At 42.2% G+C, this 11,904-nt stretch overlaps 1 protein-coding gene across 3 annotated transcripts in view; it reads left to right on the forward strand.

Moving 5' to 3' along the window:
* The window catches only part of LOC106566113 (copine-5), a 285,747-nt gene extending 273,843 nt beyond the window's left edge, over positions 1 to 11,904 (forward strand). For all 3 annotated transcript variants that reach the window (XM_045691900.1, XM_045691901.1, XM_045691902.1), the window contains 2 exons: positions 6,304 to 6,377; positions 9,022 to 11,904. In XM_045691900.1, coding sequence (XP_045547856.1) covers positions 6,304 to 6,377; positions 9,022 to 9,210 — 263 coding nt within the window. In that variant the 3' untranslated portion in view covers positions 9,211 to 11,904. The remainder of the gene's footprint in view (positions 1 to 6,303; positions 6,378 to 9,021) is intronic.

Here is an 11,904-nt window from a genome sequence, read left to right on the forward strand (position 1 = left end):
ATTTTACAAAATTGGGCTATCTTCTGTATACCACCCCTACCTTGTCACAACACAAATGATTGGCTCAAACGCATTAAGAATGAAAGAAATTCCACAAATTAACTTTTAAAAAGGCGCATCTGTTAATTGAAATGCATTCCAGGTGACTACCTCATGAAGCTGGTTGAGAGAATGCCAAGAGTGTGCAAAGCTGTCATCCAGGCAAAGGGTGGCTACTTTGAAGAATCTCAAATAAAAAATATATTTTGATTTCTTTAACACTTTTTTTGTTGTTACATGATTCCATATGTGTTATTTCATACTTTTGATGTCTTCACTATTATTCTACAATATAGAAAATAATAAAAATATAAAAATAAAGAAATACCCTTGAATGAGTAGGTGTGTCCAAACTTTCGACTGGTACTGTACATATCTACCTCAATTAGTTTGTACCCCGTGTACATATCTACCTCAATTACCTCGTACCCCTGCACATCAACTCAGTACTGGTACCCCGTGTATATAGCTACTTCAATTACCCCGTACCCCTGCACATCAACTCAGTACTGGTACCCCGTGTATATAGCTACTTCAATTACCTCGTACCCCTGCACATCAACTCAGTACTGGTACCCTGTGTATATAGCTACTTCAATTACCTCGTACCCCTGCACATCAACTCAGTACTGGTACCCCGTGTATATAGCTACTTCAATTACCTCGTACCCCTGCACATCAACTCAGTACTGGTACCCTGTGTATATAGCTACTTCAATTACCTCGTACCCCTGCACATCAACTCAGTACTGGTACCCCGTGTATATAGCTACTTCAATTACCTCGTACCCCTGCACATCAACTCAGTACTGGTTGTCGTTGGGTAGAGACGACCAAAACGCAGCAGGAATGTTGATGCTCATCTTGTGTATTTATTTACAAACTAAGTGAACACCAAAACAACACGAACAACGAAACAGTCTTGAAAGGCTCACTCAGCAAAACAAGAAACAATCTCCCACAATTACACAGACAAACACACCCAACTAATATAGGACTTCCAATCAAAGGCAACACCACACAGCTGCCTTCAATTGGAAGTCCACCCCAATTAACCAAACATAGACATACAACCAACTAGATCAACATAGAAATACATAAACAAGGAACAGTGCCCAAAAACCCCGGAATACTTAAATCAAATGCCCTTTTAGAAAAAACACCACCCCGAACCACATAAACCAAATACCCTCTGCCACGTCCTGACCAAACTACAATAACAATTAACCCTTATACTGGCCAGGACGTGACACTGGTACCCTGTGTATATAGCTACTTCAATTACCTCGTACCCCTGCACATCAACTCAGTACTGGTACCCCATGTATATAGCTACTTCAATTACCCCGTACCCCTGCACATCAACTCAGTACTGGTACCCCATGTATATAGCTACTTCAATTACCTCGTACCCCTGCACATCAACTCAGTACTGGTACCCTGTGTATATAGCTACTTCAATTACCCGACCCCTGCACATCAACTCAGTACTGGTACCCCATGTATATAGCTACTTCAATTAACTCGTACCCCTGCACATCAACTCAGTACTGGTACCCTGTGTATATAGCTACCTCAATTACCCCGTACCCCTACACATCAACTCAGTACTGGTACCCTGTGTATATAGCTACTTCAATTACCTCGTACCCCTGCACATCAACTCAGTACTGGTACCCCGTGTATATAGCTACTTCAATTACCTCGTACCCCTGCACATCAACTCAGTACTGGTACCCTGTGTATATAGCTACTTCAATTACCCCGTACCCCTACACATCAACTCAGTACTGGTACCCTGTGTATATAGCTACCTCAATTACCTCGTACCCCTGCACATCAACTCAGTACTGGTACCCTGTGTATATAGCTACTTCAATTAACTCGTACCCCTGCACATCAACTCAGTACTGGTACCCTGTGTATATAGCTACCTCAATTACCCCGTACCCCTGCACATCAACTCAGTACTGGTACCCTGTGTATATAGCTACCTCAATTACCTCGTACCCCTACACATCAACTCAGTACTGGTACCCTGTGTATATAGCTACTTCAAAATCAAATCAAATTAATTTATATAGCCCTTCGTACATCAGCTGATATCTCAAAGTGCTGTACAGAAACCCAACCTAAAACCCCAAACAGCAAGCAAAGCATGTGAAAGAAGCACGGTGGCTAGGAAAAACTCCCTAGGAAAAACTCCCTAGAAAGGCCAAAAACCTAGGAAGAAACCTAGAGAGGAACCAGGCTATGAGGGGTGGCCAGTCCTCTTCTGGCTGTGCAGGGTGGATATTATAACAGAACATGGTCAAGATGTTAAAATGTTCATAAATGACGAGCATGGTCAAATAATAATAATCATAGTAGTTGTCGAGGGTGCAACAAGCACGTCCGGTGAACAGGTCAGGGTTCCATAGCCGCAGGCAGAACAGCTGAAACTGGAGCAGCAGCACGGCCAGGTGGACTGGGGACAGCAAGGAGTCATCATACCAGGTAGTCCTGAGGCATGGTCCTAGGGCTCAGGTCCTCCGAGAGAAAGACAGAAAGAGAGAAAGAGAGAATTAGAGAGAGCATATTTAAATTCACACAGGACACCGGATAAGACAAGAGAAATACTCCAGATGTAACAGACTGACCCTAGCCCCCCGACACATAAACTACTGCAGCATAAATACTGGAGGCTGAGACAGGAGGGATCAGAAGACACTGTGGCCCCATCCGATGATACCCCGGACAGGGCCAAACAGGCAGGATATAACCCCACCCACTTTGCCAAAGCACAGCCCCCACACCACTAGAGGGATGTCTCCAACCACCAACTTACCGTCCTAAGACAAGGCCGAGTATAGCCCACAACGATCTCCGCCATGGCACAACCCAAGGGGGGGCGCCAACCCAGACAGGAAGACCACGTCAGTGACTCAACCCACTCAAGTGACGCACCCCTCCCATGGACGGCATGGAAGAACACCAGTAAGCCAGTGACTCAGCCCCTGTAAAAGGGTTAGAGGCAGAGAATCCCAGTGGAAAGAGGGGAACCGGCAAGGCAGAGACAGCAAGGGCGGTTCGTTGCTCCAGCCTTTCCGTTCACCTTCACACTCCTGGGCCAGACTATACTTAATCATAGGACCTACTGAAGAGATAAGTCTTCAGTAAAGACTTAAAGGTTGAGACTGAGTCTGCGTCTCTCACATTGGTAGGCAGACCATTCCATAAAAATGGAGCTCTATCGGAGAAAGCCCTGCCTCCAGCCGTTTGCTTAGAAATTCTAGGGACAATTAGGAGGCCTGCGTCTTGTGACCGTAGCGTACGTGTAGGTATGTACGGCAGGACCAAATCGGAAAGATAGGTAGGAGCAAGCCCATGTAATGCTTTGTAGGTTAGCAGTAAAACCTTGAAATCAGCCCTTGCCAGGGGTACAATTACCTCGTACCCCTGCACATCAACTCAGTACTGGTACCCTGTGTATATAGCTACTTCAATTACCTCGTACCCCTGCACATCAACTCAGTACTGGTACCCTGTGTATATAGCTACTTCAATTACCTCGTACCCCTGCACATCAACTCAGTACTGGTACCCTGTGTATATAGCTACCTCAATTACCTCGTACCCCTGCACATCAACTCAGTACTGGTACCCTGTGTACATATCTACCTCAATTACCTCGTACCCCTGCACATCAACTCAGTACTGGTACCCTGTGTATATAGCTACTTCAATTACCTCGTACCCCTGCACATCAACTCAGTACTGGTACCCGGTGTATATAGCTACTTCAATTACCCCGTACCCCTGCACATCAACTCAGTACTGGTACCCCATGTATATAGCTACTTCAATTAACTCGTACCCCTGCACATCAACTCAGTACTGGTACCCCATGTACATAGCCAAGTTATTTTTACTCATTGTGTATTTATTCCTCGTGTTACTATTTTCTTTCTCTCTGCATTGTTGGGAAGGGCCATCAGTCAGCATTTCACTGTTAGTCTACACCTGTTGTTTACCAAGGGCCCATCAGTCAGCATTTCACTGTTAGTCTACACCTGTTGTTTACCAAGGACCCGTCAGTCAGCATTTCACTGTTAGTCTACACCTGTTGTTTACCAAGGACCCATCAGTCAGCATTTCACTGTTAGTCTACACCTGTTGTTTACCAAGGGCCCATCAGTCAGCATTTCACTGTTAGTCTACACCTGTTGTTTACCAAGGACCCATCAGTCAGCATTTCACTGTTAGTCTACACCTGTTGTTTACCAAGGACCCGTCAGTCAGCATTTCACTGTTAGTCTACACCTGTTGTTTACCAAGGACCCGTCAGTCAGCATTTCACTGTTAGTCTACACCTGTTGTTTACCAAGGACCCATCAGTCAGCATTTCACTGTTAGTCTACACCTGTTGTTTACCAAGGGCCCGTCAGTCAGCATTTCACTGTTAGTCTACACCTGTTGTTTACCAAGGACCCGTCAGTCAGCATTTCACTGTTAGTCTACACCTGTTGTTTACCAAGGACCCGTCAGTCAGCATTTCACTGTTAGTCTACACCTGTTGTTTACCAAGGACCCGTCAGTCAGCATTTCACTGTTAGTCTACACCTGTTGTTTACCAAGGACCCGTCAGTCAGCATTTCACTGTTAGTCTACACCTGTTGTTTACCAAGGACCCGTCAGTCAGCATTTCACTGTTAGTCTACACCTGTTGTTTACCAAGGACCCGTCAGTCAGCATTTCACTGTTAGTCTACACCTGTTGTTTACCAAGGACCCGTCAGTCAGCATTTCACTGTTAGTCTACACCTGTTGTTTACCAAGGACCCGTCAGTCAGCATTTCACTGTTAGTCTACACCTGTTGTTTACCAAGGACCCGTCAGTCAGCATTTCACTGTTAGTCTACACCTGTTGTTTACCAAGGACCCGTCAGTCAGCATTTCACTGTTAGTCTACACCTGTTGTTTACCAAGGACCCGTCAGTCAGCATTTCACTGTTAGTCTACACCTGTTGTTTACCAAGGACCCGTCAGTCAGCATTTCACTGTTAGTCTACACCTGTTGTTTACCAAGGACCCGTCAGTCAGCATTTCACTGTTAGTCTACACCTGTTGTTTACCAAGGACCCGTCAGTCAGCATTTCACTGTTAGTCTACACCTGTTGTTTACCAAGGACCCGTCAGTCAGCATTTCACTGTTAGTCTACACCTGTTGTTTACCAAGGACCCGTCAGTCAGCATTTCACTGTTAGTCTACACCTGTTGTTTACCAAGGACCCATCAGTCAGCATTTCACTGTTAGTCTACACCTGTTGTTTATGAAGCATGTGACAAATAAAACATTATTTTATTTTATATACTAGGCACACACACTTCAAAATGCTCAAATCACAGAAATAGTTTTTCATGAAGTTCGTCATTGCTCTTGAAAACAAGATTTTCATCTGAATGAGAACAAGTTGTTGTAACGATGTGGAGGGGTATGTCTAAAAAGATTTGACACAAAAATCATCTGTGCTAGTTGTCCAGGCTCTGGTCTTGTCCCAGCTTGTCCCATCTTGTCCCATCTTGATTACTGTCTGGTAATATGGTCAAGTGCAGCAAAGAAAGACCTGGCAAAGCTGCAGCTGCCTCAAAACAGAGCAGCGCACCTTGCCCTTAACCGCACATACAGAGCTAACATCAACAACATGCATACCATGTCTTTCCTGGTTGACGAGAGATGAACTGCTTCTCTTGTAGTTTTGATGAGAAATATCACTGTGATGAAAATTCCAGATTGTCAGCATAATCAAATAACATTCAGCTCAGACACCCATTCATACCCCATAAGACATGCCACCAGGGGTCTCTTCACAGTCCCCAAGTCCAAAACATATTCACGCCAACGCACAGTGTTATACGAAATCTCCAATGACTCACGCAAAATGACCTTTAAAAATGGATTGATTAATCAACATTTAATGGAACGGTGTGGACTGTGAGGACACACACACACACACGCACACGCACACGCGCACACACAAACGGACAGACACACTAACACAAGCACACACACTCTAGCACACACATTGTTTTAGTTGTATTGTTTGTATATCGTTGTATTTTACAATTGTGTGACTGTCCTTGTTTATCATTGTATCATCAGTGTTTTGTTACTTGTCATATCTTGTGTTTTTTGTGGAGCCCAGGAAGACTAGCTGCTGCTTGAATTGATTTTAAAAGTGTTCTTGTGCGTGTTTGGTGTGTGTTTGTTCTCTTAACCCTGCAGCCATGGTGGAGTTGGATGGTGATGACATCAGAATCTCTTCCAGAGGGAAGCTGGCAGAGAGAGACATTGTCCAGGTGACTCACACACACACACACACACACACACACACACACACACACACACACACACACACACACACACACACACACACACACACACACACACACACACTGTAGTAAGTCACACAGGCCATGAACACAGCTACGAACAAACACAGCTTTTCTTGACCAGTTGAAATGTCATGGCTTTCCCTAGGAGGTCTTTTTCCAGTGAGGGGTATTGTGGCATTTTTTAAGCATTAATTTACAGTTTTTTTTTTACAATCGCTAGGACCCAGTTCTCAATACTTAGGTCACTTTTTCAAAACTCTTCACACAGTTCTCCTAACTAACTTTCAGCTTGGCACAGCAGTTAATTTCACGTCCAAAATGCACTAAAACTACCTAAACACTTCAAACATGTCTCAAATCAACTCATTCTTCCATAACACTAGCAAAGGTTGTCACCCAACAAGCACACTTCGTCACTCATAAAACAACAACCTAAACAACACTAACAACAGGTAGCATTACACAATGTTTTCTGTTGTCAAATGTCTTTACAAAACCAGAATGACACCTCTCTACTGTTTAGAATTCACTGCAGTATATGTTACAGGAATGAATCAGACATGATGCAATATGCTTCAATATGGTTTATGTCATTCTTTGGCATTGATTGATTCCAAAATACAAGTATTTGCATATACACCATCTACCGATACAGATACAGTAGCAATGCTAGTCAACCCTGTCTTCTACATTTGGCCACAGGTTCTCATCCACATCACATCTTATGTCATCTTCAGCAATACACCTAGGAAAGAATATTTTGGCATGTCTGGTCCATCCCAGGCAATCTTCTGCAGACACGTATGTCCAGGCATCCAGCATTCATTGCGTCTAGGAGGGACATTTGATCATGTGGATGGTGGCCATAAACCTTCCACCTCCATGAGGAAAATAATTCCTCTATGGGGTTGAGGAATGGAGAGTAAGGTGGGAGGAAAAGTGACACCATCCTGGGATGGTCTGCAAACCACTCTGTGACTGCACGGGACTGGTGAAATGCCACATTTGCCATACAATTACAAACGTTGGCTGGTGTTGTATGGTCCAATTAGCGGTTTGTGTAACAGCAATCCATCAGAGGATACTGCTGCACACATTGTGATGTTGGCACCCCTCTGGCCCGGGACATCCACTGTGGCTCTTTTCCCAATCACATTCCTTCCTCAACGCCGTGTTTTGGCCAAGTTGAAACCAGCCTCATCCACAAAGATGAATATGTGGGTTGTTCGCCTGGCTTCAATCTCCATGACTCTCTAAAATAAATCCACATGGCAACATAAGAGTTAGGCTATTACGGTAGTTCACATTATACCTAAAAACATGTCATTGTGTGTCTCTGCCCTGTTTGGTTTAGTTCAAAACCAGTTCTGTATTTTATAGTCATCTGACCTGAACATATTGGTTCCTGAATTACTTGACTCGTTCAGAGTTCCTCCCAAAGGGGACAGTGTACAACTGCTTCATCCTGACTTGATGTTTCAGGACTCTAGAAATAGTCATGCTTGCATTGTGAATATTTCTAAATGTAATGTTGTCTGCCAACACTGTCCCGAATCTCTGTGAGTTTTATGCCATTGTTTCTGATGACCATATCAACGATTGCAGTTTCCTGCACAGCAGTGAGAATCCTACCTCCGTGGGAGGTAACTGTTGGGTCCTAAGCAGACTAATTACACACAAACGGGTTTAGAGGCTTTGCTCAATTTACTTCTGTAATGTGCAGTTCAGTCAGATGCCCTTGCAGAATGCACATCTTACCTGCTGTTTTGCCAGAAATTTCTCACAATAGATGCAACTGTTGAGCATTGCAGATGTGGCTGCACTCTCAGACCAGCCACTCTCATTGATAGATCATGATTTATTACATTATCATTTATAGTAGCCCTAATCTCATCTGAGACTACAGCTCTTGATCTTCCTCTCAGTCTTCTTCCACCACACATACGTACTCCTCTCCCTCTCCCTCTCCCAGCCACCCTTCTTCCTCTGTCAGCCACTTCTCTATCTCTGGCTGGGTCCATGTTTACATTACAGTACAGCATTATTCCTCAGATGTCTCCTTTTGTATAGATGGTAATGTAATTGAAAGACTAACACCTGGGCAGGTGTTCAGCTACAATGGGAGTCAGCTGTGGTTGGTCTAATTGTTTTGATGGTATTTCATTATTTAGATTTAGAATATATTTCAATATGGTATTACTGTAGAAATGTAGTAAATTGCTGTCATATTCAATTGTGTGTTATGTTAGGTTTTGAACTTAAGTTTAACAGTTTTGAAAATAGTATGTAAACATTTGCAAATTGGCCTGTAAGTACATAGAGTTTTGGTGGTGGTTGTGTCTGAGTGAGAAAATAATTCATGAAAATTGAAAGATGTAGTCATTGAATGCATTTTGTGCCAAAGCAATGAAAAATGATCCATAGTTTAGCCCCCATAGACTGCTGTTGTGTTCACTGTGTGAAGAGTTTTGAAAAAGTGACCTAAGTATTGAGAAATGGATCCTAGCGATTGTAAAACAAACTGTACATTTTAAGTGTTTATTTACAATGTCATATTCATGAGAGGTTATGAGAAGTTGTTATAAGGTATTTTGTCTCTCCCTGTCAGTTTGTCCCATTCAGAGACTACATGGATCGCACAGGGAACCATGTCCTCAGTATGGCCCGGCTAGCCAAGGACGTCCTGGCTGAGATCCCTGATCAGTTCATCTCTTATATGAAGAGTCGGGGCATCAAACCCAACCCTGCACCGCCTCCCTACACACCCTCTGGACACACACACCACACACAGATCTGACCACCTCACACACACACACACACACCTTTACACTGAGTACTGATGAGAGAGACACCGTCAAAGATTTTCAACCCCTAGGAATCATGGGAGGGGAACTCTCTGTCTACTTCCTGATTGGAACATCGGGACAGGAAGTGATGTAAGAGGAAGCTATTAAAGCAACAGGTGTTTGTGTCAGAACTCTCCCGGACAGGTAACTCTCTGGACTGGGGAAGACAACAGTGTTTCTGTTCATTGTGGTTCTATCTATTCTGTTTGTCTCTGGAGGAAAATAGAGACTGCCATGGAGAGATTATATGTTGCTGTGCCATACAAGGACTTGGTGATCGATGAATTGTCTTTTTATCAACATACATGGGCCTGTGACTGTTTTCTCTTGTATTGTTTAAGAGCAGGTGTGATCGAGGGGTCATGTTGTGGTTGAAACTTGTGCCTGTCTGTGGAGTGGTCATCTAACCGGCCAAGTGGAACCCTTATATGAACTCTGACCTCTCACCTTCGACCTTTGATCTTGCATGTGATTGGTGTACTGGAGCGTGTGTGTTAAGGTGGTGATGTTTTTAGTTTACTAGTTTGTTTTGGGCCTCAGACATGTCCACATATTGATTTGTAGCTTCATCATTCAAGGTGAAAAAAAAGAAAAGTATTTGTAATTTTTTGTTTCATTGCTTCACAAAGTTTTTTTGTACTCCCATAAGTTATTGATTCTTCTCTTGCTTTACATTTCAAAGCATGTTTGTGTAGGATGAAATTTCCCCGTATGCCTGTATTTATAATGTATCAAAGTGGCATGGATATATAAGGATATATAATGAATTTGTATTTGTTTAGTTATTTTATCATTTCTACGTACCTTCCCGGTTTAGATTTCTCTACAACACACAGTTAGTTAGATAGTTAACAATATGGTAAAGCACAAGGGCGAGATACTTCAACAACCAGCACAGCAATTGGTACAACCTGTATGTGACGTCATCATAACTGTGACATACATAACCACAACTGTAACATACATCATCATAAGTATTGGTTTTGATAGTTGACCAGGTCATATTTGGGATCAGTCAAAGATATTTTAAATATACATATCATTACGCAATTCAAAAGCACAAAAAAAAAAAATCGAATACTCTTTCAACTATTTATTACTTTATTCTCTCTCTTTCCATCTCTCTCTTTCCATCTCTCTCTTTCCATAGTGAATGGATTTTTGTTTATTGATATTAAACCTCTTCGGATAAAGCCAGTAAATGTATCCACTTGAAGAATATTTCATTCTATTGAATCCTTTTCATGATCAACAATAACTCACCCATCTGTCTCTCTCTCTCTCAGCCTCTATGCTCCCTGAGAACAAGCCATTATTGTATTATAATCAGATGAAGCCAAGCTCAAATTAAATCAAGTTGTGAAGTATAGACATAGTCTGGTCACCCGCTGGGCAGCATACAAAGACAGAGAGATCTCCTAGATAGATCAATACTCTGTAGGCCTTAATCATACTGTAGACAGCATTCCAAACAAGCCTGTTAAAGAACCAGGGGTGCATAATTACCAAAAATGTAGAGGTTTTCCAGAAATCCATGGTGAAACATTTCCTGGAATCAGAAGGGGTAATTTTGGAAAAGTTCATTTTGCCATCCTTTATACAAGTCCATCCTCTTAAGAGTTGGAGTGATTTAGAGTTCAGTGTTGGAGTGATTTAGACCTAAAGTATTAGGACTGTGTGTTTAATAATTAGTACTTTACAACAATACATATTCCTCCCCATCAACTTTAAGGAAAGCACTTTATTCTATTCCTTAAAGGTGTACTGGTACTTCCAGAGTATGTGTTTTATTATTTTTGGGGGTAGATGATGATGATCGTATTGATATATCATATGATAATATCCTTGTTTATTTTGTTCTGGAATGTGTGTGATGATAAGCCATTTAATCTGCAGAGTACATTACAATAAAAATGAATATAATTGCACATTGACTTGAATAGGCATGTTGATTCTAGTAGTTCTATTTCTATATAGAAAGACAACATCTCTCCTCAAATCCTGATCTGTAGGGTTGCCAGATTGTGTACTGTACATCCATCCACTCACCTGGGGTACAAAGACAAGACAGTGTTTTATATGTCATGCCAACATCTGTAACATAGACACCATCTTACCCAGATTATGTGCATGGTAGTGGCAAGTAATGGCAGCAAGTTCAGTGGACTGTTTGCTTTCTCTTCTGTTTGGTCTCTCGTGCCTGGCCATTTCTGTTGTTAGGGTAAGCTCTCTTGATAGGAGATATCACCCATGGGGAAACTGTAGCCGACCAGCATGTTGCACACAGTTCATTGTTTAATACTTTTTTTAATATCTTTTTTTTTATACACCTCTTTCCATGTTTGTTGTTTAACTCTCTGGGTTTCTAAATTGCATGGTCCCCATTTTTTTTCTTTGAATCGGTTTTAATTGTACATGATCGTTGTCATACGGTGTGTTGTGAAAGACTTACATTGGATTGCCATAAATTAAAATGAATTAAAAAATGAATGACTACTTTTATAAAAGTTGTTGGAGAGTTGTACTTTGATGTAGAGGTCTTCACGGAACCACCCGAATACCAGAGAGATTCCAAAATTCTAACTTTTCTGTCTTGTCGGGTTGGGTCCTGTTTCATTGTCATAGGGTCTCAGGGTCGATGTAAT

This window comes from Salmo salar, chromosome ssa12, assembly GCF_905237065.1.
Source record: "Salmo salar chromosome ssa12, Ssal_v3.1, whole genome shotgun sequence".
Lineage (NCBI taxonomy): Eukaryota > Metazoa > Chordata > Actinopteri > Salmoniformes > Salmonidae > Salmo > Salmo salar.